The sequence below is a fragment of the Bufo gargarizans genome, chromosome 4 (genome assembly GCF_014858855.1).
Source record: "Bufo gargarizans isolate SCDJY-AF-19 chromosome 4, ASM1485885v1, whole genome shotgun sequence".
NCBI classification, from domain to species: domain Eukaryota; kingdom Metazoa; phylum Chordata; class Amphibia; order Anura; family Bufonidae; genus Bufo; species Bufo gargarizans.
The window spans coordinates 14558880-14576119 of record NC_058083.1 but is presented as its reverse complement, the minus strand read 5'-3'; the positions used below and the strand labels follow the sequence as shown (position 1 = coordinate 14576119).

General features: G+C 43.3%; 1 protein-coding gene across 5 annotated transcripts in view; it reads right to left on the bottom strand.

Annotated features, from left to right (window-relative positions):
* The window catches only part of LDAH (lipid droplet associated hydrolase), a 249584-nt gene that overhangs the window by 15720 nt on the left and 216624 nt on the right, over positions 1–17240 (bottom strand). For all 5 annotated transcript variants that reach the window (XM_044289610.1, XM_044289615.1, XM_044289614.1 and 2 more), the window contains one exon: positions 4440–4522. In XM_044289610.1, the coding sequence (XP_044145545.1) occupies positions 4440–4522 (83 nt within the window). The remainder of the gene's footprint in view (positions 1–4439; positions 4523–17240) is intronic.

Genomic DNA, 17240 nt, shown 5'->3' with positions numbered 1-17240 from the left:
GCAAGAAAAAGCACAATACGCATTAAACTGGCTCAACAAGCAAATATGTCGAAAAAAAATGTAAACCAATATTTATTGAACTAATTAGCACAACTATATTGGGAGCCCGGAATCTCTAAGGAAAATATTTTCAATCTGTCCATTGCCAGTACTAAGTATTCCTAAACCTACACTCAGTGTGAGGCTGGAATAATTTAGTGCCTCATCTCCCATAGGCTCTAGAACACAAGATGTAAGCAGGATCCAGCAATAACTGATCTATTTCGCTGGCGTTGGCACAACCAGGTGTTAAGATTGGCTTTCAACTTATGGTCGATGTAACCACTAAGCGCTGTGATTTTTTTTTTCTTCTCTCGAATGGTAACTTGCCAACTGTAAAGCAAGTTGGCTTTTATTTTTTGTTTTTATAAACTTCCAACCCGTATAATTTTAACCCACTTGCCCTGTCTATAAACCACAGTAAAAAGGTTGCCAGTTCTCCGCAGCTTTCATCTCGCTAAACGGTTAAAAAAAAAAGTTTCCAGAATTATTTAGAATTCCAGAAGAAGGTATCCCCGAAATCAAAGCGCTGTTTCCACTAATCTTCGAATGTTGATAGAGACAGCAAAGGAGCCCGCTGAGGGCGAAACGTACATGAAGTTCATCGCAGAACGCATTAAGGTTTGGCCAAAACACATTTTAATGACAACGGGAGAGTAACTTAAATTTGCCACAAGGGGTAAGTAATAAGATGTAAAATGTGTGTAGGTTGTAAAGTTCTTTAGTGTGAGAATTCTTGTCCAATTAAACTTGCCAAGACAGCATCTTGAGTTACTAAATATTCTTGTAAAGGCTACATCAGCTGTAATGGGAGCTTTCTCATCCTAGTACAGGAAGAACTGAAGAAAAGTAACCTACAAAGTCAATGAGCGTTGATTTTTTAATTTTTGGGTGAAAGTTGGGCACATTTTAAAACAAAAAGGGTTAAAGAGACTGTCCTGTGGTGTATACTCTACTTATCATTCATTGAGGACCAAAAAGTGAAAAAATATCTCTTCTTTACTCACCTGTGGAGGGCTTTGACTAGGGGGTTCAAATTCGGACAGGCAGAAAGATAGATGTGTATAAATGATGTCACTAGCTAGTCATTCACATAGAGGATGAACAGACACAGGTCCAGTAGTTCTTATCTATTATCCTGCTGTGTTGATCCATTAGAAGGCAAAAAAAACTCATGAGGTAGATCTGAATAGCTCAATATTAAGGGGTAAAATTCCTTCCAGACTTCTAATCTGGCAATCAAAATAAATCCTTGGATCAAAGCCTCATCTGAAGAAATATTGTACATATAAAATGTAAAATTGTGTCTTTGAAGAAAGACATCCAGGCCCCTCTTGAACTTGATTCAATGAATCAATCATCACAATCTCCTCAGCCATAGACCTCCCTAGTCTCACTGCTCTTACAGTAAAGATGTTAGGGAGTACTAAGGTCACCATCCAATGAACTCCAAGACTGTTACCAGTCTTCCAAGACTACTCCAGGTGGTAAGAAGCTAAGGCTACCCCTAAGTACTTCACCAAAGCCTGCCGCAAAGCTAGATGGACTTTGCTGCTAGGGATGCTGGTTACATCTGTGGTGTAGATGACAGAAAACTGGTGGGGGGCACACTAGTGGGAGACCTTCTAGAATGACAAGGGAGGAACAAAGAAGAGTAAGCAAGTATGGTTAAAATCAGGAAAGACAGGCAATGCAGTAAATGAGAGGTTAATCAGAGGCAGGCCAAGGTCAGTAACCAGGAGAGGCAATAAAAGCAGGACCAGCAGTCAAGCGGCAAATCCAAAAACAAGCCAGTAGTCAGTTCACCAAAAAAGTCAATAGGAAGTTGCACAATATAGAGCCTGATGGTAACAACTTCACAGGCAAGTCCATCAGTAATCAGCAGTCCTAAATTCCCTGTCTAGCTCTGGGATCGGACATGGAGTTCTAAAATCGTCAGACTGTTAGATGGTAAACCATGATTCATCACTACTAATGTTCTACAGTGGTGTGCTTTCTAGAGATTTTGCTATGAAAAAAATGTATTACATAATCATAGGTATAGGGAAAATGGACGATCAGAAATCCATAGCATCCCCACTCATCAGATCTCCAGCTTCAGGTCCCACTTGGGAACAATGTCACTGCTGCAGCCAGTCATGGTAAAGAACAGAATGCAAAGGTAGCTAACAGATAGCTATTTCTCTTGACCCTTCTTCACCCCAACATATGTACATGATGGCTCAAATGAGCGTGCACGTGTTCTGAATGGGGAGAGGGTAGTAATATACTGCCTCCAGTGAGAACATCTTTCACCCAACATCTGCCATTGGGGCAAAGATGGGACACCCTCATACCTTAGATGGTTGGCTGGTGCTTGTAAACTCTGTGATTTCGGCCAACATTCACCTAATGTGTAGCCACCTTTACTCAGTCTTAAAGGGAACCTGTCACCTGGAATTTGGGTGGGTATAGAGCTGCGGACATGGGTTGCTAGATGGCCGCTAGCACTTCCGCAATACCCAGTCCCCATAGCTCTGTGTGCCTTTATTGTGTAAAAAAAATACATATGCAAATGAACCTGAGATGAGTCCTGTCCCTGACTCATCTCACATACAGGACACATCTCAGGTTAATTTGCGTATGTATCAAATCAGGTTTTTTACACAATAAAAGCACACAGAGCTATGGGGACTGGGTATTGCGGATGTACTAGCGGCCATCTAGCAATCCATATCCTCAGCATTATACACAAAATCCCGGTAACAGGTTCCCTTTAAATGCCATTTTGCTGTCAAAGCATCATTAGTAATGTTTCTGCCAGAACACAAAGTCTGTGAACATCCACTGAGCACGCTAAACCGCTGACCTTTTGTGGAGCTTTTCTCATCAGGAGTAGTGAGAATATCAACTTTTATTCTGCCAGATTCTGCTCCGGCAAGTGCCCTGGGGGTGGAGCTTCACTGTGAAGTGCCCTCTGTATTGACCTGCTGCACAGTGCCTCCCCTCTGTACAGGTCTCCTGGGTGGATGCTACAGCTTTCAGCTGTAGCAGAGGGGTGACGCTAAGAAGCAGCTCAATGCAGAGAGCACTTCACTGCAAAGCTCCATTTCCTGGGCACTTGCAGGATCTGGCAGAATAAAACATCATATTCTCACTACTCCTGAAGAGAAAAGCTCCACAAAAGATATGTTTGTACTGCACTCCACAACCTCTACCTAGTGTTCTCAGCAGTTTAGCATGGTCAAAAGTGCTGACATTCTGCTTTTGAAGGCATTGTCCAAGATTTTCATACTGATCGCTCATCCTCAGGATAGTTTTGCAGGCTGCAGCTGTGAAGCTGTGTGTATATAGCATGTGAGCACTGCAGCCAATTACTGGAATCGGCTTGTGAACAGAAACTATAGGTGAAATCTGGAGCTGCAGCACTGGAAACGACGGAGGTGAGTATATGTTCCTTTATTGTTTTATTACATTTGGGACATAGGGGAAGTTTCGTTATAACTTGGACAACCTCTTTACAACTCGGACAACTGCTTTGCAAAAAATTATGGTCCTGAACGTGGAGAAAAGTTTGCACCTATCACAACTGTGTAGAAGAAATGTTGAGAAGATGATCTATAAAGACTTATGAATAGGCTTGACCTAGGATCCAATCTACACACACATGGATACTCAGCCTAGTCAAGAGTGTATTTGCTCTGAATGTGGATAGGGGAATAATCCACTGTCAGGCACCTCTGAACAAAAGGATCAGGCATGTTAAAATTCCATCTGCCTGATCATTGTCTTCCCTGACATTTGCCATCAGGAAAGAGTCTGGAGGCCCCCATATATGTTATATGGTTGGTCAGCCCCGATAAAATGTGGGGGTTTGGCCGAAATTAATCCATTAGCGAGGGCTGAACAGGAATATACAAGTGATGGCTTTGCCTCAGGGCAGGCTATCAAGGTGTTCTGCAGTAGCTGAGATGATAGCTGCATTCGCTTCTGCAGGACAGATGATTGGCGGGTTGCGGGGTGTTGGATGCCCTCCAATCAGACACTGATGGCCTATCCTGAGGCTCGGCCATCACTTGTAAAATCCTGAACAACCCCTTTAAGGCTACAAGGGGCATCGATGAAGACACCTGGGGAGTTGTGAGTAGTGTTGAGCGAACTTCTGTTTTAAGTTCGGCGTCTAAAGTTCGGCTTCCGGTTAGCGGAGAATCCCGATATGGATTCCGAATTCCGTTGTGGTCCATGGTAGCGGAATCAATAATAGGCCATTATTGATTCCGCTACCATGGACCACAACGGTATTCGGAATCCATATCGGGATTCTCCGCTAACCGGAAGCCGAACTTTAGACGCCGAACTTAAAACAGAAGTTCGCTCAACACTAGTTGTGAGATATCATGAGAAGAGGTAAAGTAAATCACCTGGTTTAAATGTTGTTTGATCGTAGCATTGTCCCTTTCAACGACCTTCAGCATTTCTTGACTACCCATGTACATGCCATTAGCTGCAAAGGAAATAAACAGAATTAGTGAAATTAATATTCAAGAAAAGGAAACAAAACACGTTCATTGATAATAACACTGGTGGACAGAATCGTACATATTAATAATGGTTCATGTTTAAAGGGGTTGTCCGAGTTATGAAAAAAATATATATAGCACTTAAAATCTGATGGGCAGCAATATATAACTAAGCTAAGCAAGTTTTATGCAAAAGAAATATATCTATTTCCTCATTTCCCTGGTTCTTTTCTGGCCCTTTGTTTACATGCAATAAAAGCAATCTCTGCCCCTCCCCCTGCTCTGCTAAGGGAGTGGATACAAGAGCTGCCCTGAGTGACATGTCTGCCTGCTGGTAGACTCTGCAGCATGTTGTATGTGTAGGACTACAAGTCCCAGCTGTATAATGACACTGCTAAGGGAGTGGATACAAGTGCTGCCCTGAGTGACATGTCTGCCTGCTGGGAGACTCTGCAGCATGTTGTATGTGTAGGACTACAAGTCCCAACTGTATAATGACACTGCTAAGGGAGTGGATACAAGTACTGCCCTGAGTGACATGTCTGCCTGCTGGGAGACTCTGTAGCATGTTGTAAGTGTAGAACTACAAGTCCCAGCTGTATAATGACACTGCTAATACACACAGGATCTTCCCCCTACCTTCTTGTGCAATGCTCTCTCTAGTCCTTCAGCTTCTGTGCCCAGAATTGTCACTGCCTGCTAGCTGCCTGCCTTCAGTCTGTGCAGCTGAAGGGGTTAAGAATCCTTGGAGAGAGAGCAGACGGCAGTAAAGGGGGAGTGGCCAGCACAGTGACGTCGTCTCGTTTACAGGCTTGTAAACGACCTTTATCAGAGCAAGGAGAGAAGCTGACATCTGAGAAACCAACCACTGGAGATAAAGTGAGTTAATTGGAAAGCTGTTACATTTGCTTAGTTAGGAACATAGAAAGAACAAAAAAATTACTCGGACAACCCCTTTAAGTGAATAAGATGTCCAATGTAAGACACGGCAATGAGTGGAGTGAGGAAAACATAGGAGCATGCAATTCATGATTCGAAATGCGCAAGGGTTTTTTAGGGGCGCGCGTACCTATATTTTTCACATGCCAATAATATAGTACAGATTTATTTTGAATGTTTTCCTGGAGGTCTGGAGCCCTTTTTAGATATTTCCACATTTTTGTGGGCATACAGATGAAAAACCTTCTTAACTAGTTCTGGACCACCCAGACTTCTCCACGATCCGCATTAATCTTTGCAAGGCCATTTCCTTGTAGACATGGCAGCTGCACGCACATCGCTCTCTATTGAGAAGGAGGAGACCCCCCTTTTTAAAAAATGTTTTACCATCCCTGCCTTCTCCATTGCTGTATAGTCAGTGCTTAATGAGCCCCATGTATACAGATCAGGAAGCTCCAGGCCTAGCGATCATGTGATCTCCGGGTCTGTATTTGTAATATGTCAGCCCCAGACACAGGAGAAATCAGCAATAATAAGACATATTGTAATGTAAAATGTCCCCCAAAAGTTGTGCATAATCTTATGGGGGCGACAATATACAGTGGATATAAAATGTTGGGTTTCTGTGATGTAAAAAATGAGACAAAGATAAATCATTTCAGAACTTTTTTCCACCTTTAATGTGACCTTAAACTGTACAACTCAATTGAAAAACCAAACTGAAATCTTTCAAGTAGAATAAAAAAAATAATGTGGTTGCATAAGTGTGCACACCCTTAAACTAATACATTGTTGAAGCACCTTTTGATTTTATTACAGCACTCAGTCTTTTTGGGAATGAGTCTATCAGCATGGCACATTTTGACTTGGCAAGATTTGCCCACTCTTCTTCTCAAAAACACTCCAAACCTGTCAGATTGCGAGGGCATCTCCTGTGCACAGCCCTCTTCAGATCACCCCACAGATTTTCAATTGGATTCAGGTCTGGGCTCTGGCTGGGCCACTCCAAAACTTTAATCTTCTTCTGGTGAAGCCATTCCTTGGTTGATTTGGATGTATGCTTTGGGTCGTTGTCATGCTGAAAGATGAAGTTCCTCTTCATGTTCAGCTTTCTAGCAGAAGCCTGAAGGTTTTGTGCCAATATTGACTGGGATTTGGAACTGTTCATAATCCCCTCTAGCTTAACTAAGGCCCTAGTTCCAGCTGAAGAAAAACAGCCCCTTGGCATGATGCTGCCACCACCATGCTTCACTGTGGGTATGGTGTTCTTTTGGTGATGTGCAGTGTTGTTTTTGAGCCAAACATATCTTTTGTAATTATGGCCAAAAAGTTCAAGCTTGGTTTCATCAGACCATAACGCCATTTCCCACATGCTTTTGGGAGACTTCAGATGTGCTTTTGCAAAATATAGCCTGGCTGGATGTTTTTCTTCGTAAGAAAAGGCTTTCGTCTTGCCACTCTACCCCATAGCCCAGACATATGAAGAATACGGGAGATTGTTGTCACATGTATCACACAGCCAGTACTTGCCAGATATTCCTGCAGCTCCTTTAATGTTGCTGTAGGCCTCTTGGTAGCCTCCCAGACCAGTTTTCTTCTCGTCTTTTCATCATTTGTGGAGGGACGTCCAGTTCTTGGTAATGTCATTGTTGTGCCATATTTTCTCCACTTGATGATGACTGTCTTCACTGTGTTCCATGGTATATCTAATACCTTGGAAATTCTTTTGTACCCTTCTCCTGACTGATACCTTTTAACAATGAGATCCCTCTGATGCTTTGGAAGCTCTCTGTGGACCATGGCTTTTGCTGTGGGATGCGACTAAGATTTTTTTTAGCAAAGACCAACTAGAGCAGCTGAACTTTATTTGGGGTTAATCAGAGGCACTATAAATGATGGCAGGTGTATGCTGACTCCTATTTAACATGATTCTGAATGTGATTGCTTAATTCTGAACACAGCTACATCCCCAGTTATAAGAGGGTGTGCACACTTATGCAACCACATTATTTTAGTTTTTTTAGTTTTCTTCCCTCCACCTAAAAGATTTCAGTTTGTTTTTCAATTGAGTTGTACAGTTTATAGGTCACATTAAAGGTGGAAAAAGTTCTGAAATTATTTATCTTTGTCTAATTTCTTTACAGCACAGAAACCTGACATTTTAACAGGGGTGTGTAGACTTTATATATATATATATATATATATATATATATATATATATATAGCTCTCCAATGTAAAAAGTGAAAAGACCCGCTTTATTTCCCTCTACAACGTTTCAACCGCTCATTGCAGTCTTTATCAAGCATGCTTGATAAAGACTGCAATGAGCAGTTGAAACGTTGCAGAGGGAAATAAAGCGGGTCTTTTCACTTTTTACATTGGAGTGCTGCCTCTTTTTTGGAGAACTACAACCATTGATGACTACTTTGCCCGTGGTCGGAGGAATTTGCACCAGGATTCACTATAGAGTGCTGCTGTTTTTCTTTGTTATATATATATATACAAAATAAAAAAGAACATCACCCCACACTGCAGCTTTTAACTCCACCCCAGTAACTGCAATTATATGTCCCCTACAAGAAAATGACCAAAACAGAAAGGTGAACAATATAGACATGAATTTGAGTTTCACTTTGTGCAATGAAAAAAAATATTTGGAAAAAAAATAAAATCTTTTTTTTTGCCATTTTCTTGGCAATACCAAAATAAAAGCAAAAACATTCTAATATAAAAAATGTCCTGTGTGTCACTTAAAAAAGATGCATCATTTAAATACTGTAACTGAACAAAAAAAAAGTACTTGTTTTCAAAGCCTTATGTTTTAATAAAAAATAAAAACTGTGTCGGGGAAATGGAAGAATTAAGAGGAATCTGTCACCAGCGATCTCCCTACCAAACTGTTTGCATAGAAACATAGCTGTGGTTCACTTGATTAAGACAATGTTTTTCTTTTATTGATCTGAAGCTTTGTTCCCGAGGTATGGTACTTTTTCGTAATACGCAAATTAGGCCTTTGGTGCAACAAGGACATCACTGTTGCTCTTGTTGTACCCAAGCTCCGCTCCTTCCTGTGATCAGCTACTCCCTGGCTGCTTTAATTGTCAGGGCAAGGCAGTGGTAAAGCAGTGAGGGAAGGGTTGGCCACAGAAAGGAGTGGAGCTTGGGTGCAACAAGAGAAATGGTGACGCCCTCATTGCACCAAGAAAAAATATCATAACTGAGAAATGGAGCCTCAGATCAACAACAACAACAACAAAAAAACAACAACAACAACATTTTAATCAGGTGAATCACAACTATGTGTCACAAACAGTTGGATAGGGAGGGTATAAAATTGGATAGGGAGGTCACTGGTGAGATTCCCTTTAAATGGCCTGGTCTTGAACTGGATTTGATGCGACCAGCTGCTCTGCAGTAACTACACAGCGCCATCCGTTGTGCAGTGGACAGAAGCTGTCACTGCAGCGATTCTCCTGTTGACTTTATCCCTGCAGTAACGATCGCCGTCCACTTACACAGTTGACACAGCCGTGCAATTCTGGTGCTAACCTCCAGGGATGAGCTACATAAAAAAAGCTTATTGGTGGGGATGCAGGGTGTCGGACGCCCGCTGATCAGCTAGTGTTGGTGTATCCTTTGGATAGGCTATCACTTAATAAAAGCTGGACCACCTCTGTAGCTACATATTTTTCCCATTGATCCGCCATCAAAAAAAGGAACACAGCTGTAATTTTGGGAGATTAAAATAACAAAGCTTCTAATCTTATTGGTTGTTAGGAACATGTAGAGATAGAGACAGAACAGGAAACGGACAAGTTTCAAACTTGGATTATTGGAAGAAATAAAAAATAAAAAACGAACTAAAAAAAACCACATTTCTGTTACTGAAAAAGTTTAATAAATGTTATACATAATTTGGATGGACATTCCCTTTAAGTATATTATTAATCTCTCTAGTAAACGATGTCTGGAAATCATCTGTCAAGTGACAGTGCCAAGCTTCTGTTACACCAACGCGATCTGCACCATTAGGATGCAGGAGTCTCAAGTGTGCTAATTTCTCCATCTTAGAAGACGTTTCTGCTTTACACAAGACACGAGTGAGCCGCCTGCTGTTATTCCATCCGCCGCTGTCACATTCTAGATCCAATAATTTTCCTCTTAAATGTAAAACCATACCACAAGCTCTTGCCTGGCCAAGCGTCTGGGGTCCTTAGTGACATAACATAAGATACACAGTGGTGTCGTATGAGAAGAAAGTAATGCCCACAAGTTCGAGAAAACATGTTTTATACTGAAAGCCAGACTTCAGAGTGAGAAGGAGGAGAAATCCCAAGTGTAAAGTGACTATGAACAAACCTGAGCTTTCTTAAGAAGATTATTACCCTTACCATCATCAGTCGCCTTCCATCAAGTTGTTGAAGGTGTTTCCCACTGCTATAAATGTAAGACCAGCGGAGGATCGTCCACTTGGACTTGGCTGACCACACTGTGTGGATGCTTGGCCATGCCTCTCTGTATGACTCCTCCACACCATGGCTGCCTAGCGGAGGACGAACCATGCTGGCGGGAATTCCAGCTTGGAGATCCCAATGATCAGCCACATGCATACCGCTCTTATTTTTTGAGTGCCATCTTAAAGGGGTTGTCCCACAACAAACATTCTACATTTTTCTAAGTTTGTTAGAGAGATTGTCATGTACTATATGATATCTGATTCAAATTTTTTACATTACTTATGGGATAACCCCCTTTAAGGAGCTGAATTAAATAGGGCAGGTGGCCGAAGAGCCCTGTGACTACTGCTTTTTTACAGCAGTGGTCACATGGAAGACCCTAGTACAGTGGTCCTCAACTCCAGTCCTCAGGGCCCAGCTGCCGGTCATGTTTTCAGGATTTCCTTAGTATTGGGCAACTGATATAATTAGTGTCCATGCATCAGGACTTACCACAGGTATTCATTCTGTGAGATAATCCTAAATCCTGACCGGCAAGTGGGCCCTGAGGACTGGAGTTGGGGAACCCTGCCCTAGTAGACTCTACTATTGCCTTATCCCCTTAGAGGCTAATAATGACTATAGCATCTTGGTGGCCAGACAAAGAGAGGCTGCTCCCTCTGTCACCGATGCCCCGCAGCATCATCCCAGCCTACCCATGGGTAGCTATGGCAGCCCGGGGTCTAACCAAAGTGGTCAGCAGATCGCATTGTGAAGTGGGACTAGAAAAATATAATTAAATAAAGTTGGATAAGATTTATAAAAAAGTGTCTTCATGACAATGATTATGATGTGGATTTGTCATGTATATGAGTATCACCACCCATCACAACAGCACACTTTGATATTGGTATTAACACTACACCGTTGATACACTATGTCAATATGGACATGTAATCGATGCATGGACACTGAATTATTTTATTATTATTTGGACTTATTATTATTATCATCGCTGTAGCAAGGACCCTGCCAAGCGAGCTAAACATTGGGACCAGGGTTGCATTTTATCAATTATAACATTTTTTATTTTATCCACTCCTTTTGCCCCCTCTTATGCCTTAGGGCTCATTCACACGACTGTATGAATGGGTCCGCATCCGTCCCAGAATTTTGTGGAATGGGTATGGAACCATTCATTTCAATGGGGCCGCAAAAGATGCGGACAGCACACCGTTGCTCAGTTCCGTGGCCCCGCAAAAAAGATAGAACATGTCCTATTCTTGTCCGTTTTGCGGACATGAATAGGCATTTCTATAATTCCTATTCCACAAATTGCGGAAAGCACATGGGAGGCATTCATGTTTTGCAGATCCACAATTTTCGTACTGCAAAACACGGCGCGGTCGTCTGAATGAGCCTTTATTCATACATTTTTTTTCTGTGGAAGCTCCGATTCTGGTTTTGGCTCACTCACAATCACTGATGGACATCACTGACCAAATACTGATGTGTGAATAAGGCATTACTGATAGCTTACAGAGACTAGAGGGGCACAGGAAAAGGATCACAAGACTGCAGAATTAGACTTCACAAAATCTGTTTGTAGCCTGGGTCTCATCAGTTCAGGGGTGGACTGGGAACTTAAAGTGTCCCTAAAAAAATAAATCCTAAAAGTGAGGTGGATCCAGACTGACCGAAAGCGGGGAAACACAAGTAGGCAGGGACAACAGAACCCACAAGTAGGCAGGGACAACAGAACCCACAAGTAGGCAGGGACAACAGAACCCACAAGTAGACAGGGGCAACACAACCCACAAGTAGGCAGGGACAACACAACCCACAAGTAGGCAGGGGCAACACAATCCACGAGTAGGCAGGGACAACACAAACTACAAGTAGGCAGGGACAACACAACCTACAAGTAGGCAGGGACAACACAACCCACAAGTAGGCAGGGACAACACAACCTACAAGTAGGCAGGGACAACACAACCCACAAGTAGGCAGGGACAACACAACCTACAAGTAGGCAGGGACAACACAACCCACAAGTAGGCAGGGGCAACACAAACTACAAGTAGGCAGGGACAACAGAACCCACAAGTAGGCAGGGACAACACAACCTACAAGTAGGCAGGGACAACACAACCCACAAGTAGGCAGGGACAACACAACCCACAAGTAGGCAGGGGCAACACAACCCACAAGTAGGCAGGGGCAACACAACCCACAAGTAGGCAGGGGCAACACAACCCACAAGTAGGCAGGGGCAACACAACCCACAAGTAGGCAGGGGCAACACAACCCACAAGTAGGCAGGGGCAACACAACCCACAAGTAGGCAGGGGCAACACAACCCACAAGTAGGCAGGGGCAACACAACCCACAAGTAGGCAGTGACAACAGAAGTAGACGGGTAGGCAGGGACAACAGAAGTAGACGGGGACCAGCAATACCTTAGTGCAGCACAAAATACCACCCCAGCAAAACCAAATACCACAGTGCAGCATAAAATACTGCCGCCTGCCTCATAGTATTCACCTGTATCCCTTTCCTGAAGAAAGTGATCCAGTTCAATTCAGGAGGGCACCTGTGGATGCCGACTAGAAGCATAAGTACCTGATGCTCCTCGCACTGAGCGCATCAGCCAGAAGCCATGAGGAGGACTCGGTCGGTCCCCTGTGCATCGGCCCACTGGAAAATTTTCCTGTAGGGTCTATGTACAGTCCGGCCTGCATCAGTCTGCACAGGAGCTGTGTACAGTAATTGCCATATTTTCAATTATATCTATTTACACAGTTTGTTCACTTTTCATTTTAGGCTACTTTCACACTAGCGTTTTGGCTGGATCCATCATGGATCAGCAAAAACGCTTCCGTTCTGATAATACAACCGCCTGCATCCATTATGAATGGATCCGGTTGTATTAACTTTAAAGGGACTCTGTCACCAGTTTCTAACCCCCCCTTTTAAAACTATTGTTCTCTCCATGGTGCCCTTGTCATTACAAAGCTGTTGTTATAAGATAAATCCGCCGTGTAGTTTTGATAAAAATCGCTTTTATCTAACCTGTCAATCTTCTGGATAAGGTGCCCAGGGCGTTTCTGAGGGTCTGAATCTGCCGCTCTCCGCCGCCGCCGTTGGTGCCCAGCTCCTCCCATGATCCTTTCAGCGCCACCTCGATGTAATGAAATCCGCCTCCGGCTCTCCTCAGTGCCCCCTCCTCCTTTTCAAAGATCCCGCGCGTGCGCACAGGCCTGTGCCTGATGCGCCCGTGCGGACTTTTAGATTCTGCCTCGTTGAGCGAAGTGCGCATGCGCGCGCAAACATGCGCCAATGCGCGCTTCGCTCAACGAGGCAGAATCTAAAAGTCCGCACGGGCGCATCAGGCACAGGCCTGTGCGCACGCGCGGGATCTTTGAAAAGGAGGAGGGGGCACTGAGGAGAGCCGGAGGCGGATTTCATTACATCGAGGTGGCGCTGAAAGGATCATGGGAGGAGCTGGGCACCAACGGCGGCGGCGGAGAACGGCAGATTCAGACCCTCAGAAACGCCCTGGGCACCTTATCCAGAAGATTGACAGGTTAGATAAAAGCGATTTTTATCAAAACTACACGGCGGATTTATCTTATAACAACAGCTTTGTAATGACAAGGGCACCATGGAGAGAACAATAGTTTTAAAAGGGGGGGTTAGAAACTGGTGACAGAGTCCCTTTAACATACCCAAGACGGAAAGTCAATAGGGGTCGGATCCGTTTTCTATCGTGTCAGAGAAAACGTATCCGTCCCTATTGACTTACACTGTGCGTCAGGACGGATCCGTCTTGCTCCGCACCACATCGCGGACAGAAAAAACGCTGCTTGCACCGTTATTCTGTCCGCGATGAGGACGCAGCCAAACGGAACGGGATGCATTCTGGTGCACTCCATTCCATTCAGTTCAGTTTTAGTCACTATTGACAATGAATGGAGACAAAACTGAAGCGTTTTCCCCCGCTATTGAGATCCTATGATGGATCTCAATAGCGGAAAGGGAAAGCGCAGGTGTGAAAGGAGCCTTAGATACACAAGAGGAATAAAACATTATTGGAAACACCTACATACGAGCCCCCTTAAACTGCACGACTGGTGCATGCAACAACATTCATTGTGCAAACCTTCACCTCTATGCAGTCACCTGTACCAGCAGCTCAATGTCCAGAAGACTGAAAACTCTACTTGTCAGGATGAAGCATCTTTCCAAGTTTGTGGAAGGAAGCCAGAGGAACCCAGATAGGAAATCCAATCCACTGAAGTGAAATACCAACAGATGACTTCACTATAACAGTTTTATGGTCTTCCTGGGGTAAATTTTCTTTACCGTAACTTAAACCCTATGTAAATACAGCAACCACAATGTCTCTTGTGCTTACAGCTTCCTTCATAAAGCGTACACAATAAAGCTAAATTCCTCAAGACTATCTTCTTTATCTGGTGTCAGCTAATAATAAATCTTGGTGCCATACTTAGCTTGCACTGTGTTCTGCGGACATTCGAAGCAAAAACAAATCTATCACTGGTACGTATAGTGCCATTGTTCGAACTTGTTAACATGAAGATTGCCTATGAGGTTTATACAATCCAATAATATACAGGGCGTCTCAAAAGTAAGGACACCCATATAAAATGAAAATGGTTTGGCAGGTGGCGATCAAATTTGAGATGGAAGAAGAGAAAAAACCTGTTAAAGGGATACTGTCATTAACGTTATGCTGACCTCACTGAGGGCAGTATAAAATAGTGACAGAAATGCTGATGTCAGCGCGGTGTATCACTCATGAGCTAAAAGTAAGTGGTTGTTGAGAACCAGCATCATAATCATTGCAGCCAAGGCCTGGAGAAGAGTCAGATCTACCTGAGAAGAGTCCTGGTTATTCATCATCTCCTGCTCTCCTGCCCATCTGCTGATGATGGCAGTTCTCTCCTAGAGAGAAAGGGAGAAAACTAGGTAGAAGACGGTCAGTCATCAGCAGGTGGGCAGGAGAGCAGGAAGTCATGAATAACCAGAACTCTTCTCAGGTGGCCGTGACTCTTTTCCAGGCCTAGTCTGCCATGATTGTAATGTTAGTTCTCGGCAACCACTTACTTTTAACTTATAAATGACAGACCACTGAAATCAACTCACCTGTTTCTACCGTATTCTGCCGTTAGTATGGGCAGCATAAAGGTGATGACAGGTTCCCTTTAAGCTTTGTCAAGAACATGATGGCCATCTGGAATGCCGCCATCTTGGACAACAAGCTTCATGCTAGCATAACTGCAGTCGTTCACGGTGATTTTTCGTCTGTAAAGGTGAGGTGAAGGATGAGGTTATCCTAAGCGTAACATGTTGAGATCCTCCTCATTTCAAGCGAACAAAGCACAAGTGTCATCGTAAAAATATTAACCAATGCCACCTGCAGGCAGAGAACTGCAGGCCGCTGCTAGATCATGGACAAGGAATGGACATATAAGCTTGAATCAGAAGCTCTCTGGTACATTGTAGTCTTCAATGTGTTGTGACCTCAACTCAAGTTCAATTTATGTTATTCTAACCTTCATTAACCCGTAGGATACCAGTGCTGTATATGTACGGCGCTGGGAACTGGGTCAGAAATCCCAGCGCCGTACAGCTACGGAGCAGGAGCTGCGCCCGCCCTATCAGCTGCAGAGGTCTGGCAGTCACTGGTAGCAAGACCCCTTCTCCATGCGCCGGCATCTGTGATTAACCCTCGCACTGCCATAGCGTGTCCACCGGCTCACCGCCCTGCTGTGACGGGGACCCGATGGCTTGGACGGCAGCCCGATGACTTCCTTAGGCATCGTGGCTGCCTTCCTGTGAGCCTGTGAGTGTATTAGACTGGTAATACACTTACAGCCAAAGCATTACAATACAGAAGTATTGTAATGTATTGTACAGGGGATCAGACCCCCAAAAGTTGAAGTCACAGAGTGGGACAAAAAAAGAAAGTTAAAAAAGATGTAAAAAAAAATATATAACATTTTCAAAAAGAAATTAAGTTTCCAGTAAAAAAATAAATAAATAAGCTTCCTTTTCCTAAAATAAAGATAAAAAAAATTGCATAGGGTGTTGCCGTATTTAGGAGAAAATAGGTAACAAATTATGGGATGCTTTTTTCTCCTGTTACCCCTTGTAAAAATGAAAAATTTGGGGCTAAAGCATAATTTTATTGGAACAAATTTAACTTTTTATTTTCACAGCCAAGTGTTTCCAAATTCTGTAAAAAGGCTTGGGGGAACAAAGTGGTCAGTACCCCCCTTAATATATTCTTTAAGGGGCGTAGTTTTCAAAATGGGCTCACTTTTTGAGGGTTTCCACTGTAGGGGTACATCAGCGTCTCTTAAAATCCATAATGGTGCCTAAAAAACATTCTAGCAAAATCTGCCTCCAAAATCCATATGGTGCTCCTTTCCTTCTGACCACTGCCACGTGCCCATAGAGCAGTTTACCACCACATATGGGGTATTTCTGTAAACTGCAGAATCCGAGTAATATATATTAAGGTTTATTTTGCTGTTAACCCTTGGTGTGTTGCAAGAAAAAAATGATTAACTTAAAAAATCTACCAAAGAAGCGAAATTTTGAAATTTCCATTTTCCTTTAAGGCCTCATGCACACGGCTGTTGGGCGGCCGTGGCCATATTGCGGCCCGCAAACGGCGGGTCAGCAATCCACGGCCGCGTGCACCCCGCATTACTGATGCGGACCCATTCACTTGAATGGGTCCACAATTACGGAGATGCGGAACGGACTCACAGAACGGAACACTGGAAGCACTACGGAGTGCTTCCGTGGTGTTTCTTTCTGTTGTTCTGCACCGCAAATAAATATGACGTCATTTTTTTTGCGGTGCGGACAGACCACAGACCCATTCAATAGGTCCGGCCCACTGCACGGATGTTGCCCGTGCATTGGGGACAACGGCCGTGTGCATGAGGCCTAATTCTTGTGGAACACCTCAAGGGTTAACAAAGTTTGAAACATCAGTTTTGAATAATTTGAGGGGTGTAGTTTTGAAAATGGGGTGTTTTTTTTATTACGTAAGCCCCTCAAAATTACTTTATAACTGAATTGGTGCTTAAAAAAAATTTGTTGAAAATTTGAAAAACTGCTTCTAAACTTCTAACCTCCTAAAAAAAATTCAATGACATTTAAAAAATGATGCCAATATAAAGTAGACATATGGGGAATGTTAAGTAATAAATATTTTATGAGGTATCACTTTCTGTTTTAAAAGCAGAGAAATTGAAATTCTGAAAATTGCGAATTTTTCTAAATTTT